This window comes from Artibeus jamaicensis, unplaced genomic scaffold (assembly GCF_021234435.1).
Source record: "Artibeus jamaicensis isolate MK-2021 breed Jamaican fruit bat unplaced genomic scaffold, CSHL_Jam_final scaffold_2172, whole genome shotgun sequence".
NCBI lineage: Eukaryota > Metazoa > Chordata > Mammalia > Chiroptera > Phyllostomidae > Artibeus > Artibeus jamaicensis.
The window spans coordinates 2,736,210-2,759,945 of NW_026522031.1; the positions used below are offsets into that span (position 1 = coordinate 2,736,210).

General features: G+C 43.4%; 1 protein-coding gene across 3 annotated transcripts; it reads left to right on the forward strand.

Moving 5' to 3' along the window:
- Window positions 1-3,791: 3,791 nt before the first annotated feature.
- On the forward strand, window positions 3,792-13,126 carry SSBP1 (single stranded DNA binding protein 1). Of its 3 annotated transcripts, none has more exons than XM_037138950.2 (7): window positions 3,792-3,883; window positions 4,573-4,640; window positions 6,454-6,514; window positions 7,092-7,232; window positions 7,455-7,542; window positions 9,805-9,893; window positions 12,977-13,126. In XM_037138950.2, the coding sequence occupies exons 2-7, from the start codon at window positions 4,617-4,619 to the stop codon at window positions 13,018-13,020; spliced, it is 447 nt and encodes a 148-aa protein (XP_036994845.1). In that variant the 5' UTR covers window positions 3,792-3,883; window positions 4,573-4,616; the 3' UTR covers window positions 13,021-13,126. The 3 variants fall into 3 exon arrangements, with proteins under 3 accessions (XP_036994845.1, XP_036994855.1, XP_036994864.1); XM_037138960.2 differs by having other exon boundaries at window positions 3,847-3,947; XM_037138969.2 differs by lacking the exon at window positions 3,792-3,883 and adding an exon at window positions 3,983-4,244.
- Window positions 13,127-23,736: the final 10,610 nt, after the last annotated feature.

The following is a 23,736-nucleotide window of genomic DNA, read 5'->3' on the forward strand; positions in this document are numbered from 1 at the left end:
CTGAGCTGGCTGTTAACTGATGAGACAAAAGTACTGGGTCGAGGGGATGAGAGAAGTTTGATGTGATTCTCTCTCCTTGGTCTATTCACCCTGACACTCTTGTAAGTGCTATGACTGGTTTTGATTTTTTGCATGTCACCAATTTCTCCTTGATTTTATCAAAATTTGGCTTTGTTTCCTGTGATTTTTATCATATTTTATCTCAAATCCTTTTCTCTGTACATATTTTTAAAGGAATAGAATATTTGTAAATAAAGGTTTTTATCTTGTCCAAAGCCAAATCTGGGTAAAGAACTCTTCTTTGTAATATGTAACTAACAAAGAATGAGAAACTTATGTTGGAAACCATTTCACAAGTAGGTAGGTGACAATTTAGTAGGCTTGTACTGACAGGTCTTGGCTTTGAGGCCCAGTTTCACAGCCCCAAAAGCTTAAAATGGCCAGTCTATGACATAAAATAATGTTGGTCATTAAGGCATTTGATAATTGTGTACCATTAATAAAGTAGCCTATAAATGGTTTGTAAGAATTTTTTAATGCTTTATTTTCTTCTTTTCCCTTAATTTTTGTTATTTTTCAATGGAATAAACCATCATACAGTTTTTCTTCTTTCTTACAGTAGCAATTCTTTCTGTGCTGTTTAGTGGGGGTACAGAGCTCCATATTGCCCATCGCCATTTTTAAAAACCAATCTTTGTTCAAGGTTTCAAAATTAAGTTAATTTATTTCTTGCCTCTCCCAAGCCAGCCTTGTCCTTTGCAGTAGAGTACAAGGTCAACCCCAATTCGTGATTATAAACAGGCAGATTAAGAGTATGCAGTGTACAGACTGGAATTTTTTCGTTATATTTGTCTTCTTAGCCAATGACAACTACTCCTATTAGGGACTATGATGACTTCTCTACCACGTTCCTACCATGACACCTGAATGGACTGGGTGGCGGATTATTGGTTTCTCTCCCTCTGTCGTTTGCTGGTCCCCATGGGGCAGGAAGTCACCAAAAGAAAAGTTGCTACATAGGCACTGCTGGGTGTGGAAGATACTGTGTCTATTTTCAATGTGCATGGTGCTTTTTTTTTTTTTAGACCAACCTTTTCCATTCTTCTTACCACAAAGTACTTGTGAACACGAAGAGGGAGTGATTAGTGGTATAACAGAGAAAGAACTTTTAGAGCCAAATGACTGTATATGGAGGGATAGATGTAGGGGATCAGGGAGAAGTTTTAAAGATAATTTCAAAGTTCAACTCTGGGAGCATCTTGGCACCATTAACACAAATCAGGAGCTTGGAAGGGGAAACACTGTCTTTAAAGGAAAAGACAAATTTAGATTTTTATTTGACTTAACATCTCAAGGGGAAGGAGAATTTTTAAATAGGAAATCAGAGTGGCACTGACGGTAGTGATTTAGTGGGTGGAATGTGGAATGATTCATACCTGCACAAGGCCTAAAGACAGTATAATAAAATGGAATAGACGTTGCTAAGGGGGTCCCTTAAAATAGTCAGGAGGCTATTAAGGAAGTGAGGTACACCTTGTGCCCCAGTTCTCAGAGCTGCTATTAAGCTGCTAAACCTATTTCTAAACTCAGCTCAAGGCCCAGCCATAAACATCCCAGAACAACAGCTGCTACCTGGACCTCTGTGGACCTTCCTCCTTTGTACTTTCACCCCCTCATTTGCATACTGGAATCAACCAATCCTTAATAAACTGGGGGCAATCCTTCATTTGCATAAAAGAATGACATTTTGTGGGTTTTGTCTTTATAAACCCCGCCTCTCTTTGTTCTTCTCTCCAGAGTGCAGTTGGATTACTTCCTGAATCTTCCTTGTTTGGATTGAATCCTTCAATACTCCAAATAAGCTTTTAATTTGTTTTACAGCCTCAAATCATTACTGGTTAACAACAGTATTTCAGGAATTAAACATTGTGAAGGGAGACATACAATGGAGCTAAACATATAGAAATATACTGTGAATAAAAAGGGGACTGTGCAATAAAACCGACAAGCCTTGTGAAGGGGCTGGGGGGCAGGACACAAGGCAGGCCTGACAAGCTCAGTGACCCAAAGTAACCCCACAGGATGGTCTGATTACAAATTCTTAACTGGGCATCCCAGGCCTTTGGCAAAGGTCAATCTTTAAGTGACCTCTGTCCATTGTTCTTATGTAGCTAGCATAATGTACATTTGAAATGTCAGAGCCTATTTCGGTTTTTTTTTGTACCTCAGAAGACACAATCATCAGCACCACAGTGTGAGCCCACAGAATTCCTCATCGTTATCTTGTTCCCCACAACCATCTCTATGTGCTTTGTTAATTACTACTCTATACCTTCCATCGTAAAAAGTTTCTCCATTTGCCTTGTATCTAAGCCTAGAGATTTCCCACTCCCCCCATGCTTTCTTCAACTTTCGTAATGTACCATCAATGAAGTTCATGCACCTTCCTTACATCTTCTTCTTTGATTCTAATGTAAAAAATAAGCTGCAAAACTGCCATTCTATGGAATATGTCACATTTTGCTCCCCAGCATATGTCATCAGTGTAGCTCAATAAACTTCTAAAGCATTTTCACAGGTTTGGGATGTTCTATGTCAATAATACCAACCATTAAGTCAGACTTTTACGTGGGTCGAGGTGTGTTTTGGGAACCATGTTAAGCAGTTCACAGTTTTTCCTTCAGGGGCAAAGGTGGACATTGAAGGGTTTTAAGCTGGGTCCTGAGGAAATTTGCATGTGTTAGAATGATCTAGAGGGTACCTTCCTTTTCTAGAAGCTGGAAGTTGCAAGGACCAGGATAAGGGGGAAACCCTCTCTGGCCTTTATTCTGCAATCTGAGGGGCTCCAGATTCCTCTTCATTACCAGGGCCAAGATTAGGGTGAAGGAGACAAAATTTAAGGGGCACCAAAAGTCAGCCATCCAGGTTAATGATACTTTAATGCAATATTTTAGAAATATTAAAATTAATAAAAATATCCATAATAAATGAAATACCAGAATTTTAAATAAATACAAGATCTGTAAGCTGAAGTTAATTAAAATTATTCAAGATGGCCACTTGGTCAAGAAAAGTTGTCAGACATGACAATTCTTGCAGTTGGAAATAAGCCGATATTATTCGATATTGAAAATATTACCAAGCAGTGTGTGTCCATTAAAGCCAGGAAAGTAAAATTATAATAAAGTGTTATTGGTATAAATAAAATATTTAAACTTTAAACAATATTGTAAGTTTTAATACAGCTACTTTTGAATTATTCACTATTTCTTCAATTTAAAATGTAATAGTTTGGATATTTTTTTGAATACGTAGAAATAGAGGGGCGCATATTTTTTTCCAATTGCCTCAGAATCCAGTATGGCTCAAAGCTTGTATTTAATTAAAATACTAATCTCTGTTCAGCACGAACTTTTTTGCATCAATTTTCGCTTTTTTAAACATTGCATTAAAATACTTACATTGATTGCCAATTTTTGGCGACTCCTTATTTTGCATTCTCAGCTCTATGCCCACTCTCCTTTTTTTAGTTCTTGTTCTGTTTTGGGACGTCTGAATTTTTCTAGTTTTCCAGAGGCGGAGCTATCTTTTGTGTCGCGTACCTCGACCCCTCCTCCAGGGCCCGGTTAGGAATTCCGTTTCATTTGAAACTTGAAATCAGTCCCACTCACCACTTGGCGGCGTAGACTTCCCGGTCGCGCTGGTGGAAAAAGTTCCCGGAACCAATGCGTTAAGGGGGCGTGTCTCCCGCGGTGATTGGCTGGGCGCTTTTGGACCACGCACGCCACGGACTTTCCGGTTTCTCCTTTTTCTCGCGAGTCTTGCGTCACACCTGCGCCGGTGAGCGACCTGCTGTCTCCGCACTGTTTGGCTGGTGCGCCTGGTGAGGATAGGAGGACGGCATGAGTTCTGTGCTGGGTGTTCGTGCGGCCCTGTGTTGGTCGGAGGTGGTGCTGTCGGTGTCTGTCCCTTCTTTTGTCACGCGTGGGGAGGACTTTGCGGTTTCCTCTCATATCTCAGCCCCTCTACATCATTTGCTGGGAGAGCCACTTTGAGAAAGAGCGCCTGCCATCCCCGGCGACAAGGCCGGGGAGCCCAGGACTCTCCTTAGTCTTTGCTAATCGGGATGGAGGCAGTAATTTTTGCAGCAACAAGTTTCAGATTTAAGTCCCTTGCTGACATCGCAATGTGTATGGAGCCCTTCCTATGTGTTAGGAACTGTTTCAGGTGGATTGGATTTGACAGTGAGTAAATCCGACAAAAATCCCTGACCTCCGGGAGCCTGCCTATTAATAAAATTTGAGAAGACTGGAATGGGAATGGGAATAACTCACTATAAGAATTTTTCTTATGAGTTGGAGAACGAGGAAGCTAACGGGGATCAAAAAGATCCAGGTGTCAGGTTTTTGTTGGGGAGGAATCCTCGTCAGCTGTGTAGGACTGTCGACGTGTTATGGTCATAAGGTGGGTGGTGTAAAAGTGAGGAGAGCACGTAGGAATTCAGGATTAGTGAATTCGTGCTCTTGCTATGAGAGGTGGTATTCATTTATCTCCCTCTTTTTTTCCTTTCAGGAAAAGACTAAAGATTGGATTGTGGGAAAAGAAAAGTAGAAGCAATGTTTCGAAGGCCTGTATTACAGGTAATCACTTTTCCACGTTAGTGCCAAGATGGGTTATTATCAGCCTCTGTGGTTAGATTTCTTTAGAAATTTGGCTGCAGAGGCAGAAGACCTTTGAGCCCAACCATTTGATGTGTACTGATTTGATATGGAGGGTCCTTATTTTTGTGTCCAAAATGGAGGGTCCGAAGTGAAACATTATTCCATGACTTAAGAGCCCACCTGATTCATAGGCATACTGAAATTAGTGTACTTCTAGAAGAATCATTATACACATGACTAGTTAGCAGCTTGATTCTTTAGTATGTTCTGACTGGCATCTTTATTTTCTTATCCACCTTTGGCCCCAAAACATAGCAATAGGCTTCATTAGCCAACAGTACCCCAGAAATGGTGGGTGTTTATTTGATTGGTGGACATCTGCTTTATACATGAACAGTGCTGCCACTTGGCATATAGGGTTCCTTTGATGTCACGGTTTAGCACTATGAACCCAGAGATGGGCCCAGTGATGTGTGCTCATATCTTAGCAGTAGCCCTGGAACAGAATGCCTTTAAGGAGGCTCCAGAGGGCACTGGGAAAGCAGCAGCCCTGATGTTGGAAGGTTCTGGGTTCTAGGCATGACTTGCCACTTACTTCCTATAGGGTTTGGGCAAGTTACTTAATGTCCCAGAACTTCATTTTCTTTCATCTCTAAAGTGGGGATAATTTTGCATAGTTCATTGATTTATTCTCAGGATTAATTGGTAAGAGCTAAGGCACTTGGTTGGTGTCCAGTCATGATAGCTGTCATCATCAGTGAGCGCTGCTGTTACATGGCAGTGACTGCCTTTTCTGGCACATGCATTTGGACAGTCACATCTTTGAAATTTTTCAAAGAACCAAATTTTGACTATCTGAGCCTTTTTTCTTTGGCCCATTGAAAACATGAATTTTTCCAGCACATATTGGATTTTACCTTATGCAGGCAGCCACAGAGGCACCATAATCAAGAGTGTTACCACAAAAGAAACAGGAGCAGACTCTGTTCACTGTCTTGGGCATGCTGTCTGGTGCCTCTGTTGTACTGGGTTGGCCAAAAAGTTCATTTGTCTGTAAGATGGCCCTGGTAACACTTAGTTGTCTTTGACTTAATTTGAAACAATATTGTTGGATTGTATTGTGACAGCTGTCATATCAGTGTGCATTTAAAAAAAAACTTACCAAAGTTGGCAAATTTTTGTGTAGCCATTTTCATGTTGAAGATAGAGAAAATATGCGACACTTCCAGCATGTTATTTTTTTGTTATTTCAGGAGAAATAAAAACACAACTGAAATGCAAAAAAGATTTGTGCAGTGTGTGGAGAAGGTGCTATGACTGATCAAATGTGTCAAAAGTGCTCTGAAGTTTTGTGCTGGAGATTTGTCACTGAACAATGCTTCACTGTCTGGTGGACCAGCTGAAGTTGATAGTGATCAAACCGAGACATTAATTTAGAGCAGTCAATTTATACTATATGGGAAATAGGCAACATACTCAAAATATCCAAATCAATAGAGTGATTGGTGAAAATGAAGGATGTCTTCTATTTTATGGAAAAAGCTGAACTGACTTTCTGGCCAACCCAATACCTTTGGGCTTCTGTAGTAGGCCACCCTAAGTGGCGCATGGTCCTTCTGGCGCCATGCGATGGGACATCATGGGAGGTGTGCGTCTTTTGTCTTCTGTGGACGCGTGCCATGGGAGCAGCTGCCTGGATGGTGCCCGAATGTGAGGAGGTCTCCTGTGTGTGTTTGCCTCTCCCCCATATTCCAAAAAATTATACCCATTTTATTCATTTGTTCCACTTTAGGTGTTTCATCAATTTGTAAGACATGAGTCTGAAACAGTAAGCAGCTTGGTTCTTGAAAGATGTAAGTAGTAGCTAAGTTCCAAGTTTAAAGTATGCAGTTTCCAGCAGTGTGCTAATATTTTCACAAATGTGTTGCAGAGGTGCACTGGTTGGGTTATGATCTGTTAGTCATCATGCCTTTGGCTCACATTGGCCTCTCGGATCTTGGCTTGCCCCGTCAGGCTGCAGGGCTGAGTGTGAACTGGGCCCTTCTTCCATTACCAGTCAGTTTTTACTCCCTCTTGTCTCTTTCCTGTGGTAGAATTTCCTTGAGTTTTTGAAGGTTATGTGCTATTTGGCCAAGGGACCGAAAGTTTGTGAAGCCTGTTGTTTCATAGATGCATTTTCTTGTATTTGTAAAGATTTTCAGATCTCAGATTTTTTTTTTTAATGAGACAGTTTTTTTTGTTTGTTTTAAAGGTATTTTAAAGAAGAATTTCATATAAAGAGCTTAACATTGTTTTGTGGGGCTACTCTAAGAATATTTCCTCTCTTCTTGTCCACCCTCTACTCCCAGTCTCTCATTATTTGTCCCTTCGACTGATTTGCCTCTTGTGGATGTTACTCTGGTCTTATTTTACCTACATGTTGCATTTCAGCTCTGAACCGTGTGCAGTTACTCGGGCGAGTGGGTCAGGACCCTGTCATGAGACAGGCAGAAGGGAAAAACCCGGTCACAATATTCTCTTTAGCCACAAATGAGATGTGGAAATCAGGAGAAAACGAAACATACCAAATGGGTGAGTTAAAAGACTGGGTTGGTAATGTTACCAGCAATAAAGAGACATTGTTTACTTCCAGTTCTCTCACTAGAGATGAGCTGCTTTCAGAAAGGACCTTTCTTCCCTAGCTTTGCTCTGTTGTCTTGGACACAGGGACTTTGGTTGTGCTGGGCATGGGTACCTTGGCATTTCTGTGGCCTGCTGGCCTTTGTAACCCTGTTTCCCGTTCTTGTGATTTAGGTGATGTTAGTCAAAAGACAACGTGGCACAGAATTTCAGTCTTCCGGCCAGGCCTCAGAGATGTGGCGTACCAGTATGTGAAAAAGGGGTAAGTTGTGGCAGGGCGAGGCTTACAACTGGAGTGGTTTAAAATCTGATGAGTATTCCTCATGGAGTGTGTAACGCCTTTGTTCCTGAGTACCACTAATTATATGAACTCGAGAGATTTATGCAGTGCTTAATACTTTGCAAGTGCTGCTTTGTGTGAAACGGCGGATGAAACCTGGTTTAATCTTCTGAGACCTTAGAGCTTAGGGAAAACAGGGTGCGTGCATACACAGAAGCGGCTGAGACCAGGGGGAAGGCAGGTGTACCGGGTGCCCCGGAGCACATGCAGCAGAGGTTTATAGGGGTCCCGGCAATGGTGCGTGCGTCTGTCTGCCACGTGACGGCCTTGGCACAGGATCTGGGGTGCACGAAGCCTGACACGGTGAGGTGTTACGGTCACGTTCACATCAGTTATTCCGTACTTGACATTTTTATGTTGGCTTCTTTGCTCTCTTTTGAGTGCTTTTTCTGAACCCACAGGACAAAAGGGCGTGTTTAACAGCAGGAGTGGTCACAGTTAATGTATGTCATGAACAGTAACTTCAGCGGAGACTGCAGTTTCAGTTTCTCTTCAGTGACCTTTTCTTTGTGTGCACCTCCATTGTCCTTTATACATGTATGTGTGAACATCTGCACACACACGCAAATTGGTAGAAGTTTCAAGGAAAATGTGTGCCTGCAGTTCCCCCCCGGCTCGTTCTGACCGTCTTCTGGCTCAGCCTGTTAGCTGGTGCAGAGAGTCCTAGTGACTATGAGTGAAACCCTAAGCTGTAAACCTCCATTTTGAATTTTAATAATTTAAGCCTCTTGAGAATAACTTTAGGAATTGGAAAATAAGTGAAAGTCAGATCTGTTAGGGGTCCAAAATCAAGGGTCATGGGAAATGACACATTGGAGACCAACCCAAGACATTTGAAGGCTGCAACTTGGTCACCCTTCTGCTGTCGTGGTCTTAAGGTTGCTTTTCTTTTTTTTTGTTAATTTTAGCTTAAGACTTTGAAAACAATTTTTTTAAAACTTTATCTTAAGCCCTGGCTGGTGTAGCTCAGTGGATTGAGCGTGGGCCTGTGAACCAGACAATCGCGGTTCGATTCCCAGTCAGGGCACATGCCAGGGTTGCAGGCAGGTTCCCTGCAGGCCAGTTCCCAGCAGGGGACGCACGAAAGGCAACCATACATTGATGTTTCTCTCCCTCTCTCCTTCCCTTCCCCTCTAAAGATAAATAAATAAAATCTTTAAAAAAACACAAAACTTTTTATCTTTATTGTATGTATTTTCCATTTCTATTTAGCCCCCTTATTCCCCTCTTTCCCCAGCAGTCACCACACTGTTGTCCATGTCCACGAGTCCTTTTTCCTTTTCGCTCAGTCCTTTCACTCCCTAATTTCCCTGCCTGTACCCGTAGCTGTCATCCTACTCTCCATCTGTGAGTCTGTCCCCATTTTCCTTGTTATTTCAGTTCTTTAGATTCCACATATGAGTGGAATTATATGGTATTTGTCTTTCTCTGACTGGCTTATTGCACTTAGCTCAGTGTTCTCCAGGTCCACCCATGCTGTTGCAAAGGGTAAAATTTTCTTTTATGGTCAAGTAGTATTTCATTGTGTGAATGTCTGTAATTGTTTTATGTACTCACCTACTGATGGACACTTGGGGGGCTTCCATATCTTGGTGATTGTAAATAACACTGCAATTAACATAGAGGTGCTTTACGTTCTTTCACTTAGTGTTTTGGCTTCCTTCAGATACATTCCCAGAAGTGGGATTGCTGGGTCAAAAGGCAGGTTCATTTTTAATTTTCTGAGTTCTTTCCACACCGACGGCACCAGCCTGCGTTCCCACCAGCAGTGCACGGGGGTTCCCTTTTCTCCACATCCTCTTCGGTACTTTGATAATGTATTGATGATGGCCCTTCCGACAGGTTTGAGGTGGTATCTCATTGGTTTTTATGCATTTCTCTGATGATAGTGACAACGAGCACCTTTTCACGTCTGTTGGCCATCTGTGTGTCCTCTTTGGGTATGTAAACTTTCTTGGGACCCCAGTCAGTTCAAGGATGAAAACATTGTCCTTTTTAATGAGAGGACTCAAGTGTGTACATGCTATTTCAGTACTCGTAATTCTGAGCTTTGCAAAGTGGTAGCAAAAATGAGGTTATCTGTGATTGTATGTTTCATTTTTAGTGTATACTCACTACTGCTTCTGATCTGACTCCTGTAAAGCATATTAATCCCCAGGATAAAAGCCATACATTTTATTTCAGGTCTCGAATTTATGTGGAAGGGAAAGTAGACTACGGTGAATACATGGATAAAAATAATGTGAGGCGGCAAGCAACAACAATCATAGCTGGTAAGAAGCTTGTGATGACAGCTGTCCTCTTTCCCCCCCTTCTTTAGAAGCTTGGCTGTGTTATAAGTGACTTCAGCTGGGCTGGGAGTGCTGATGCTGATGGGATCGTCCTGCAGCTCACCAGAGGGATTCTGGGTGTGGTTTGTGGGCCTGCACACATTTACCTATTCCTTTAGAAAATCATCTCCATGCTCAGACCGCTTTAATTCACAAGCAGTGCTGAGCATAGATGGAACTATCTGTGCTGGTTCTGACTGTGGAGTCAGCTGCGCTGAAACGCAGGGCCTTTGAAGGGCACGGCCTAAACAGGGAGGAGCCTGTGGCAAGGCGGAGCTGCACCGGTGTGCGCAGCATTGGACGTTTGTGCAGATTTATTTAGTAGAACCTTTTTGGTGCTTATGATGCTTTCATTTTAAATTCCTGTTGTTCTCATTAAACAACGTACAAAATAACCTGGAAAAGATAGACACACAGGGTTAAAGAATATTAAGAAGCTATCTCCTAGAGCAGTTTTCAGACTTGTTTCAAAATTCTACGGGAATTTTGAAAACTATACCCCTTTGGACATCTTTAAGTTGACATTAATGTTTTTTCAATATGACATTCTTCTCTTAAATGTATTAATGGATCTCAATACCATAGTAATTTGATACCTGTTGTCGTTTAAAAAAAATCTATGAACAAGCTCTTCAGCATTTGGAAATTTTACAGTCAGGTACCACATAAAGACCTTGGGTCAACAAAGAACCACATGTGGGCGGTGGGGCCATAATATTATAATGGAGCTGAAAATTTCCTGTGGCCTAGTGACGTGGTAGTCATTGTAATGTCACAGCACAACACGTTACTCACCTGTGTGAGGTGTGCTGGTGTCAACAAGCCTGCGCTGCCAGTTGTGTAAAAGTATAGCACACACAGTTATGTGTGTGCTACTTGATAGTGTTAAATGACTGTGTTACTGGTTTATATATTTACCACACTGTTACCATCTTAGAATGTACTCTCTACTTATGAAAAGGAACTTTGATACAGAACAGAAAGTGTTGCACCCAGCACCTCTGGGTTTATCATTTTTTCTCGAGCCTGACGTAATGGTGCGTACTTGGGTACAGTAACAGGCTGCACAGGCTTGCAGCCCAGGAGCACCAGGCTGCACCGCATGGCCGGGCGTGCGGTTGGCTGGGCCATCCGGGTCTGAGTCAGTGCCCTCTGTGGCGTCAGCACCACACTGGGACCGCCCAGCACCCATTTCTCGGAACCTGACTCCGCCATCCAGTGGCACGTGACTGCGGTGCCTTTTCTCTGAACGTGTGTGTCCGTTCCATTTTCTCCTTTCAGGTGTATCAGAATAAACTATAGTTTATATTTGTAAAAAATTACATACTTAAAGAGAAATTAAGAAGTTTTTCCCTAATTCTCTGAAAGGTGCTAAATGTACATTTTTTCTTCATTGGGTTATTACAGTTAGTTTTAGTACATAATTGATTAAAACATAATTTGTACATAATTTTAGTATATAATTTGATATATAAATAGAAAAACTGCCCTGGCTGGTGTGGCTCAGTTGACTGAGTGCCAACCAGTGAATGGAAAGGTTGCTGGTTTGATTCCTAGTCAGGGCACGTGCCTGGGTTGTCGTCCAGGTACCCAGTAGGGGGCATGTGTGTGTGAGAGCCAACTACTCACTCATGTTTCTCTCCCTCTCTTTCTCCCTCCCTTCCCCTTTCTCTAAAAAAGTAAATAAATAAAATCTTTTAAGAAATTATTTAAAAAACCCCAGAAAAACTGAAATTTAATTGACAGTTCATTTTATAATGAGATAAATGGTCCCCCACCCATTCTTGGATAAAGTACTAAAATAAGACATTTGTTAACAATGGACATTTCTGTATCTTTCTCAATTATTTATTTTACGAGCATTTAACACTTTCCTGTTTCTCTGGATACCAAATGTGTGGACTGATTTCGGATTGTGTGAATTGTTATAAACCTAGCCAAACAGATGCATTTCAGATTATCTGCTAATTTGTGTTTTTCCTGTTACAGTATTCACTAGCATGGGTGGTTGAGTAATTAATGTAGGCTTATAGGTCATAGTAAAAATGAATAGGTCTTTAGTGACATTTGAATTGAAGGGAGTAGAGTTTATTTGGTTGATCTGTTTCATGGCTGGATTTTTAATTCTGAAAGGTCATGTCTGTAACTTAGAAACCCCCGCCAGTGGGTGGCGCTCTTGCCTCCACAGTGTCACAGCTCTGATACTCTCCTGAAATAACCATTCTGCCTCAGAATATTCTATTTTTAGATGCATATAGTTATGAACAAATATTCAGTCATTATGTAATAACCATTTTTGAGTAATTTCAAGTTAAAGGAGTCTGGATCCTTTGGAGCTATGCAGGAAGTACTACTTACTTCTTTTCCTTTGCTTGTCCTAAACAAACCCCATCTGGGATGAACTCCATCTGGGACAGCAGTTTAAGAGTAATGTCTGATGTTCTTAGATAAAAATGCTCTCTGTAATACTGATTAGTAAGAATTTTCCAAAGAATAGATACGTAAAACTAAATGTTTTGAAATTTAAAAATAAAATGCTTGTATGTGAGCATTCAAACTTCCTTGAACATGGAAATAAGTCTGTCCTTCCTCACAAGGCCTTGTGTCCAACCCTGCCCCTCCCCCTCCCCCACGCCCCGGCAGGGGGACGCTGGGCCTGGGTCCTTCTGCGGGAGGGTGTGCTGCCTGCTCTGGGCCCTGTCTGAGCACGGAAAGTTTCGGAATCTGTGGCTCATTTGGTAGAAAGTTACTGCTGAGAAGACCTCAGCTCTCCTCAGGGAAACTGAGAAATGTCTCCTCCTCTCGCAAGGCCCAATTGCCTGACAGACAGCTGCAGCCCGGCTGTGAGCTCCATCACGCCTGTTGTATACGCCTCCCGGGAACACCGCAGGGTTATGCAGTGTTTTGAGGATCTGTGTGACATCTTTTTAGCTAACAGCACTGAAGTGTGTGTGTCTTAGAGGGAATGATGAAGAGGGATGGCGACGAGTTCTGAAAGTAATGTTTATGCTCTGGCTTCTTTACAGATAACATCATATTTCTAAGTGACCAGACGAAGGAGAAGGCCTAGAGTGGATCGTTCTTCTTTGGCCAGCGCTTGATAGAGCCACTTTTCCAAATCATGTATAGTCTTTATAGTTCTGAGGACAGTAATTAAAATATTCTTTTATATAAAATGATGGTATTTCTCCTTTCTCCTCACTGTCGCTCCCTGTTCCCCTTTTTGTGCCATCAGCCTTGTTAGTTCCTGTCTGTTTGACATCCACCAGCTGTTTATTCTCCTAGGGATGGTTTTTACGTATGCGTGTACAAAATAGGGAACCGTCCAGCTTATCGGTGCTACGCCAAGGTGATAGACCCCCATCGTCTGTGCGCGCCTCTGTCCCAACACTGATGCGGCCACGGGGGATTTGTGGAGCGTTGCTGTGTGTTAGGCGTCCGTCTCGCTGTTGTAGGTACTCATTTTACTACCTGCCTGCTCTGTGCACTCACACTGTAACCTGTGCTTGGCGTAGAACGGAGGCTGGATGAGTCTGGACAGGCAAGATCCCAGTGGGATATTAAGCTTTAGCCCAAGTTGAAGGGGGTTGCTGAGTGCGTTAGTATCTGACCTAAACAGCTTCCAGACTAATCTACCTTCTTCACATCTTTTGTTTGTGGACCAATTTCATTGGTAGGGTTTACGGAATAAAGCTTACTTAGCAGCAAAGACCTAAAACTGTAATGAGGGGTGAAATCCGTCCTCTGCGGGTGGCGACCCTGGGGCTGTGGTTCTGCTGGTCCTTGTCATTCTCAGCTGCAGTCCTCTCTCCTGTTAGTCTGGCCCAGAGCTCTCCGGGAGCTTCCCTGACCAACGCTATGCTGCCACCGCCTCCCCCAGGTCAGTGCTGCAGGCACAGCCGTTTTACCCATTTTCCCAGTGGTCTGGTGATGCGCATGTGCACATTCATTGCTGTGTGCACACAGTGCCTTTTATTACAAGATTCTGTTATGGTCTCTGCGTGCTGGGATTCTGTGTGATTTCCCTTACACTTTTGTAATTCCTAATATATTTTTTAGAGCATTAAAAGTGCATTACTTTTATAATAAGAACAAATAAACAAAGCTGTTTCCACTTTTGGGAAAAAAGCTTTCCGAGACAGCCTTGCTGTACTCAGTATGTCCTGGAGGCCAGCAGGTCATCTTCGTGTATCTCCCGCCACCTGCACCTTGGCATCTCAGGCTTAGACACGGCTTCACCTTGTTTTGTCATTCCCCTCATAACACATGGACGCAAACCAGAGTGACCCGCTCTAAAGGCCAGCCTACAAGGGACCTGCTGCTCACTGCCAGCAGAGTTTTCAGCCAGTGCCTCATTGTTTACATATCACCGGACGATTAATCCAAAGCGGACATCCAGAACACCAAGGGCACATTTGGCTGTTCAGGGGGTTCTTTGTCATTGCCAGCTGGGATACAGCTTCGCCTTTGCAGCTCAGGAGAAGTCAGTGGTAGTTTCCCCTGTTCCCCAAAGGCCACGCAGTGCTGTAAGCCAGGGTTGCCTTCACTCACACTGCCCGTTGCCCCCTCCAGCTCAGCTAGCACAGCGGCGTTTCAGGGCATGGTGCGTGTTTGTCGTGCAGCTGGAGTTCTGACGCACCGCGGGCAGGATCACTTCCCTTGTTTTCCGCCAGGGTTTGCAGTATGTGCCATGAAGACTGTGGAGCAACAGCAAACAAACTGGCAGTGAGAGGTGATCGTGGGTAACGAGTTGTAGAGAAATCTGACAGTGACCACGTTCATGGCTGGCATTGTTTGTGTGCGTACTGCGTGCCGAGCATGAGCCCAGTGCTTTTTCTCATCGTCTCATTGAACCTGGGCCTCGTGAAGAAGGTAGTGTTATCTCCATTCTACCTGTGAGGGGAGAAACACACTAAGTAGAGGTCAAGTAGCACAAAATCATGCAGCTTGAAAGAGGCAACCTTGAATTTGCATTCAGGTGTGTGAAGTTTGCATTTTGCTTTCCGCCCACTGCCTGCCTCGGCCGCCCTCCCATTCCCATTGCCCCTGGTATCCAGACCCCCCCACTGCTAACCTTTCCCGAATCTCACTGGGACTTGAATACATAATTGGTGGGGGGAGGAGCACACCGGAGGGGGCAATGCCTCCACCTCCTCATTCTCTCTGATTTTCATTCTGATAACCTACAGGAAAATAAGTTATAATTTCTGTACCAGGTTATCACGGCTTACTCTGCTTTTTAACCAAGCAGTGTCTCTGCTGGCTAAAATAAGGCTGAGGGTCTGCCCCTCACTGTCTTTCCTGCTGAGAGATGACATCCTCAGGAAGGTTGTTCTAGAATTTGTCAGGCTCCCTGGAGAATGAGACTTGGTGGGCATCACCCACCTCTGTCCCCTCAGTACTGTGACTGCCTCTGCCAGTCCCAATGTCCCCAGGGTGCAGCTTTTCCTGCTGCTGGAATCAGCAGCCACAGTGATGACGTTTCTCTTTTTGTCTCTACTTTTCATCCTTTTCCTCTCCTGTGCTTTTGACCTCAGGGCCTTTGTGTCCATCAAGTAGTACATGTTGACATTTTGTAGTTTTTCTGCCACACCTGTCATCTGAAAAACGGTGGCCTGTTGTACTAGTTCAGTTAAGGCTGTCCAGTCGAAAGCCTGAATTTGAATCCCTGCTTCCTTCACCAGCTGAGTGGCCTCTGGGGAGGGTCCTCACTCTCCCTGTCTTGGATTTCGGTGGTGTGTTTTCCTGTAAATGAAACAGAGGCCACAATGGTATCCATTTTATAGGCCCGCTTTGATGATCACAATAAATGATACGTGGAGCTTACCCAGCACGTAGTGACTGGGCCAGGTGCTCAACACACGCCGGCTCTTGTTACCACCGTGGTTATATCAGTCAAGGCCTGTGACTCTCAGTCACCGAGCCAGTGCCATTGAGTCCCGTAGACACTTATGAGAGCATAAGCATATTAACTTTAGTGTGTTGTACTTGACCTTGTTGTTACTAACACCTGTGGATTACTGAGTACGTATCCCTCTTGGGAAGTGTTTTTCTTTTGTTTTTAATCTTCTGTGACTTTTTATAATTAACCTGGTATCTTTGTAAACTCAGAAGTCAGTTGGACACCTGCTGTATGCCATGCACCCGAACAGGCCTGGGTCTGGGGATGAATATTCAGGAGTCCTGCATTGAAGGAGCTCTAATCTGGGAAGATGAGGGTTGAGTGGGGACAATAAACGGGAGCCCGTGCAGCTAAGCGTGACACGGTAGAAGTGAAGCCCTGTGCGGGGCACAGAGCGGAATAGTTAGGTTGGTTTTCAGTAGAGGAAACAGCATGAACCACGGTCAGAAACTTAAAAATGTCCAAGCAGTGAAGATAAAGCAATGAAAAGTGGGCGGGGGTAGATCAGAAAGGGCCCGGGAAGCTTGCAGAGGACCGTGGCGTGGGGAGCTCAGAAGGTTTTAGGAGGAGACAGCCCATCAGAAAAGCTTTGCAGTTGCCGGCTTGTTTTGCACTTACTCTTCAGAAAGAGCAGTGCAGACAGGCGGAGGGCCGGAAGGGAAGAGCCCGGAGGCAGGCAGGAAGCTGCTGCAGGCCTAGAACGTAAGTAGGGTGGGGTTGTGGGGAGGGGGAGAGGCGTTTGGGATTCACACTGATGCGGTCATTGTGTGCCCGGTATGTGTTGGGCTCCTGTTGGGCTCCAAGTTAGGGATACTAAGAACACGTACCCACTGCCCAGAGTGTCGTAGTGGTGCTAAGAGAAGAGGCAATTTTAAGGTAATTCTGAAGCACCCGGCTTGGACAGTTGTGTGGGTGGTGGCACTTTGTTTCTGAAACTAAGGACTGTGGATGTGGGAGCATATTTGAGAAGGGGAAAGGTAACGAGTTTTATTTTGAACATCAATAAGGTTAAGCTTCTATTTGCCAGGGTGATGATTGGTGAGTCTGGGGCCCAGCAGAGAAGTTGAGATGAGCAACTTTTTGTTTTTCTTCTGCCAAGCACATTGTAAACAGATTTTGTGGAATAACTTTCAGCTGTTGCCTACATTCCAGCTTTCTGTTGTGGAAAACGATGACAGGGAAAAGCTTTGCAGTTGCCAGCTTGTTTTGCACCTACCTGGGATTTGTTTGAATCGGGTATGGTGAGGTGACACTCATGGAGACCGCTGCCTTGGAGAGACAAGTTTCTTACTGTTCCCGAGAGGAGGGACCACGCCACCCCTTGTAGGACCACATGGGTAGGTCAGGAGGCAGGAGAGAGGGGGAAGTATGGGTGAGAGCTTTTATTATGAATTTTCACAGGGTAGAAATGTATGAGACAGGATAGGCAAGCTGAGCAAGTATAGGACTGGACAGTTTGCATAATTTTCAGCAGACTCTGGGCTGTGCAGGGGGTCCCTAGCTGTTAGGTGCCAGGCCCTGGGGTGATTTGGTACCGAGGAGCAGTGTCCTGTCCTATAGAAGCCTGATTTAAGGAGGCTAATGGGAGTGTGGACTCAGATCGGTTGGTTTGTGTGGCAAAGGCATGTTCATGGGCAAGTCATTTCCTGTTTCTAGGAATTAGCTAAACTTGGGAGGGGGACAGTTTCTCCCACAGTCTACGAGGTCCTGAGATGTCAGTGCATCATGATACAGAAAACATGATTCATACACTACCCGGTATCCATGAACCCTTCTGCACTTACAGAGTCTGAACGTTATTGGGGGTGACTGTGCACAGCTAAAACACTGTGCTCAGTAAAACAAGTGTTGCTCTCCTTTGTAGTTAAGGGTTGCTAAGGGGGTACAAGCAGAAGTCATTTGGTGAAGCTTTTAAGGAAGTTCCTTAAATGAGCTAACTGTCAGGAGGCTCATGCTTTTTGCTTCTCCAGACCCTTATCTGGCTTTTGTCTGAAATGTGGACACGATGATTGGATCTCCAGTAGCCACCTTGGACCCTGAGATGATCTCCAGGAAGGAAGGCATGGATGGAGCTGGGATCTCCAACAACCAAGGAGCCATCGTACCAAGCCGGAGAGTCTGCCTCTGGACTTCTCTGGGAGACCCAGGTGAACCTCTCCCTGTGTCAGCCACTTTTTGTTCTTTGTAGTTAAACCCAATCCTTACGAATTTACACATTTTAACCTTTATTTTCATGTATGTGATCAACTCTATTCTTACACTTTCTCGTAGATGACCTACTGCAAGTAAAATTATAATCTCACCTCTGCCCCCACAGTCCTTTTGGCTTTTAACCTATGTCTTATTTTAAGTTTGGGGGGGGGGGACTGGGATGTAAAATGTACACTAAAGCTTAGCAATGGTGTTAAAAAAAGTGAGTTTAAGCACATTTTTAAAATCAAGTAAATAGTTTAGTTTTGCTCGTAGTTCCCAATGAGGACCCTTAATGAGCAGTCCCGTTATTATAAAGGAGCACTCAGGTTAAGGACAGAAGTATTGCCCTTCCGCTTCCCCTGGTGGAGCGCCTACCAGATCATTCAGAGTGAGGAGGCGTCTGTCACAGAGTAACTGGATCCCAAGTACAACATCGTTTTTATTGCCTCATCAATGTCTTAGCTCAGGCCGTCATGATAAAATACCACAGACTGGCTGGCTTAAACAGCAGACGTTTATTTTCTCACTGTTCTGCAGGTTCAAGTCCAAGATTAGGTGCCAGCCTAGTCAGTTTCTGTGGTGAGGCTTGCTTCCTGGCTTGTCGGTGACTCTCAGTTTGCTGTGTACTCCCATGACCTCTTTGTGCATGCAGGCAGAGAACGGGACTTCAGCATGTGATTTTTTTAAAAAGATTTCAATTTTTAGAGAGAAGGGAAGGGTGGGAGAAAGAAACATCTATGCACGTGCAGCACATCGATGGGTTGCCTCTTACACTTTTACAGCTGGGGGGGCCCGTAACCCAGGCACGTGCCCTGACTGGGACTCGAACCAGCACTCAACCCACTGAGCCACACCTGCCAGGGCCATGTGTGAATTTTGAGGAGACAGTTTAGTCTGTGACATTGAACTTGCAGGAGGAAAGGGACCTTTCCAAGTGCTGAGTTTTAAACTAGGAACTGAAACTAGAGTAGTAAGTGGGAAACAGAGAAAAAGGGAGGTTCCATGCTGACAGGTATTAATCTTGACATTGTGGTTTGGAAACAAAGGTATGTGTCAAAGGTGTGCCTCCAACAGTCTTTGAAAGAAGAAGAGAGCATTTAAATCAGGAACAAGGCACGGTGCCTGGTTATCTCGTTAACTATTTTACTCAGACGCCAGCAAGCACGGTTATGGAAGGGAAAGAAAGAAGAGTATTAAGATTAGAAAGGAAGAAGCAGAGTTACCAATGCTGTGATTCCACACAGAACAAAATCTATAAATGAATAATTAAGCATTGCTGGAAACAAGATGAGTATATGAAAGTCAGTGGCAAACAACAGCAAAGAAAACGTAACTTCAAAAAGATGCCATATACAAGAACATTAGAAAATGAAAGGGGTCTCTAAATGTGTGGTCCCTGGAGAACTTTCTAAGACTCTACTGAAATACATTAGAAGACTAAATACATTGCTAGACCATGCCATGTTTATTGGTAGTGTCAATAAAGTGTCAACCTTTCCCAGATTGATGTTACAGACAGATCAAAATGAATAAAAATGGCCAGCAGTGTTCTGGAGGAACTAGTCAAGTTTAGCATAAAAATTTACTGATAAGCAAGGACAATTTACCCCTGAAGAGGAAGCATGAGTTGGGGAACTTGCTCCCAATTGGCAAGACTATTTAAAAAAAAATAAGGCTGTAGTCAGTCATAGATGCAGCAATAAACAGAACAGTGGTGTTGAAGAGCCAGAAGCAGACCCTGAGTATGTGAAGATGCTACGTGATAAAAATGGCCTTCCAGATCATGAGGCAAAGTATTGATTATTAAATAAGTGATGCTAGGAAAATTTCCATGCAAAAAGATGGAATTAGGTCTCTACCTTATACCTTATGCAGAAATGAATTCTTGGTTATTTACAGACTTGTTTGTGGAAGGCAAAATTTTAACAATTTTGGAAGAAAATACCGGACAATGGTTTTATGGCTTTGGGGCATGGACATTTTCAAAGAAAAATGTGAACACAGAGCATAGAAAACAGTGATTAATTGTACTCTTAAAAATGACCTTCGTTAGTTGGGAGAATGGGTAAGAAAGGTGAAGGGATTAAGAAGTACAAATGGTAGTTACAGAATAGTCACGGGGCTATAATGTACAACATAAGGAATGTAGTCAGTAATAGTCTAATTATGTATTGTGTCAGATTTATTGGGACTACACTTATTAAGTTATGTAATGTCTAACCATTGGGATGTACACCTAAAACTAATATTGTATGTGAACTGTACTGAAAATTTTAAAAATGATTAAAAGGAAAACATGACCCTTGCTTATCAAAAGTCACCAAGAAGCAAAATGACAAGTCACAAAATGAGAAGACACCTTCAGTTACATAAATGATATATCTAGAATATGTAAAGACCTACAGAGCAATACAAAAAACAGCAGCTTAGTAGAAAAATGGTCAAAGACGTAAAGGCATTTAAGAGGGAGGTCAATATAAAGGATCCATTTATGTATGAAAAAATGGTCATTGATAATCAAACAAATGCAAACCAGAAACTGCTGCGAAATTTTGTTTTAAGCCCTTTACACTGGCATGCTTCCATACATCCATTGGAACAAAGCGGGGAGTGGGAATCGGCACCTCCTTTTGAAGAGGCATTTTGGCATTAACATACAGTGTTGAGGTTTCACCTGGTTATTCCACCTTTAAGGTAGACCCTAGAGGAATCTTGCCCATGTGGGCCAAGAAACATGTGCAAGAGTTGTGTATAGCCATGTTGTACATAAGTGTACCAAACTGGAAACAACCCAAAGATTCACCAACAGAGCAAACAGGCAAATGAATGCTCAAACAGTGGAGTATTATACAGCAGTGCAAATGAATTTCAGCTGTTGCTGTGACCAAAGTAACTTATAAACCATGCGGAGTCAATATTAGCTAACAGAAAATATTTGTGTCCCTTTTAACAAGGTTAAAATCAAACACAAGTTGGAAATATGTTTATGGAGAGGCACATATGTGGTAAAAATATTCACACTGGAAAGGGCTGATCAATCCAAAACTCAAGATGAGTTGCCACAGGAAATGGGAAGGCAGAAGGGGGCAGCTAGGGAAGCACTCGGGGTGCAGGCCGCAGCACCACTGGTGATGTCTGACTCCTTAAGTTCGGTGGTGGTGCCATGGGGGCTTATTTTGTTGCTCTACAACTTACATAGATGTAGCATGTATTTTTCTATGTGTTAAGTTTGACATTAAACAAGTTTCCATAAAAATGCTTCAAGCATTGGTAGTGTATAGTGCAATGACCCTGTTAATGCTGATGATAGTAATAGCTAACATTTAAAGAACACCCCCACCTCATACGTTTTAAAGGCACTGAATAGTTCAATCACTGTAACGACTCTAATAAGTAGGTAACTACTATGACTATGCCTGTGTTACAGATGAGCAGATCAAAGCTCAGAGAGTTTAACTGCCTAAGGTCACGTAAGAGTGGCTCTCAGGTCTAACTCCAGGTCTGACTCCTGAACCGAGACTTAGCCATTCATTCATATTGACTGTCAGGTCACTCTTCATGCCATTTGTTTGGAACTTGAGGGTCAGCAGAGTCAAGAAATTTGCCTAATGTCACATAGTTAACGTAAAGCAGGGCTAGGGCAAGGATGCCAGTCTCTTCTAGGGTTTTCTTAACCCACCACGGCAGCAGATCATTACGTGATACAGTGTGTTACACAGACAAGGAATCATGTTGGAGGTGCAGTGGGGGACCCTCAGGGCTGCAGAGATCGCATCAAACACCTGTCAGTTGGAGCTGCATCCCACCAGAAGCCAGAGCAGACGGCGCCATGTGGGATGGAGGAAGAGGGTCTGAGACCTTGCTCTTGATGTAATATTCCTGCTGAAGGCCCTGTTTCTTCCCTCGTATTTATTGGGGTGTCACCAGTAGGTGACCTCTGAGGTCTCCAGTCAAGGCAATGGACCCTGACCCAGGCTGCCTGGGAGAGAACACTTGCTCTGCTGCCACAACTCCGTGAGAATCTCAGCCTGAGCTGCTTCCTCTTCAGAATGGGGCCGACAGTGGTGCTCACCTCATGGTTGAAAATGAAGTGATTGTTCTGAGATCTTAACACAATGCACAGTGTATAGTTCAGCACTGTGTGTGTTTGTTGTTTTCGGGCTCAGATAATGTGTGATCTGTTTGTGGATAGATTATTACTGCCATTCTCCCTCCTACTTCTGTGGTGCATGGAATTCCCTTTTCTTCACCTTGCCTGCCAGGTGAACTCTCACTCATTTATTTAATTTAATTTAATTTTAATTTTAATTGTTCAAGTACAGTTTTCTGTCTTTTACTCCCATCTCAGACCACTCACCCAGCCCTCCCCACTCCCTCCCATTTTCACCCCCTCTGGTTTTTGTCCATGTGTCCGTTATACTTACTTGTTCCTGTAAACCCTTCCCCCCTTTCCCTGAAATTCCCTCCCTTCTCCCCTCTGGACACTGTCAGCCTGTTCTCTATTTCAGTGTCTTTGGCTATATTTTGCTTGTTTGATTGTTTTATTGTTTAGGTTCCTGTTAAAGGTGAGATCATGTGGTATTTGTCTTTTACCACCTGGCTTATTTCACTTATTTCACTGGAAAGCATAATGCTTTCCAGTTCCATCCATGCTGTTGCAAAGGGTAGGAGCTCCTTTCTTTCTGCTGCATAGAATTCCATTGTGTAAATGTACCATAGTTTGTTGATCCATTCATTTCCTGTTGGGCACCTAGGTTGCTTCCAGCACTTGGCTATTGTAAATTGTGCTGCTGTGAACATTGGGGTGCATAGATTCTTCTGGATTGGTGTTTCAGGGTTTTTAGGGTAAAATCCCAGCAGTGGAATTGCTGAGTCAAAAGGCAAATCTATTTTTAGTTTTCTGAGGAAATTCCATACTGTTTTCCACAGTGGCTGCACCAGTCTTCAGTCCCACCAACAGTGCACTAGGGTTCCCTTTTCTCCACAAAACCATTCATTGTTAAAGACCTATCTCAAATACCATCTCTCCTTTCAAGTCCATGACCGTTTCAGACAGAAATTCCCCTGTGCCAACACATGTATTCTGTGTCTGCGTCTTACAGCGCTGGTCACATTGCCATGCAGTCTTTCTGTGGAGGTGTCTCTGGCTGACTAGCCCATGATTTCCTGTCCTGAGTACAGTGCCTGTCACATAGTAGATGCTCAAGAAATGTTAGATGAGTAAGTGGCAGACACAGGGATGGAATCTATGTTCTAGAAGTTCACCTATTTTTCCATTACATTTCCTGAAAACCAACACCATTAGAAGTTAAATGAGCTAAAGACAAAAGTCCAACTTCTAAGACTTCATTTGTTCAATATATATTCGATGAGGTTCTGTTATGCTATGTTCCGAAGACTGACTGTATGGCCTGAGCATTCAGTAAGACAACAAAAGGGGGAATTATTAATAATTTGGAGTGACGGGCACATCTCAGGACTATCCCGGACAAACTGGGAAATGTGATCGTTATTGCAGGGAACTTACACTACCATGAGGAAACTTGTCCAGAAATGACCCTACGAGTTTAGTCTAGTTCGCTAGCACTACAAGCTAGAAAAAAGCGTTTCTGCCAAGTTTTCCAACAGAAAGCGCCTTTCCAACAGAAAATGCTTCACGTAGCTCAGTTCCCATAGAATTGGAGGCTTTCT

Coding starts and splice junctions, on each gene's coding strand:
- SSBP1 (XM_037138950.2), top strand. CDS start 4,617: ATGTTTCGAAGGCCTGTATTACAG. Junction 4,641..6,453: donor TTCGAAGGCCTGTATTACAG/GTAATCACTTTT, acceptor GTTCCACTTTAG/GTGTTTCATCAATTTGTAAG. Junction 9,894..12,976: donor AGCAACAACAATCATAGCTG/GTAAGAAGCTTG, acceptor GCTTCTTTACAG/ATAACATCATATTTCTAAGT.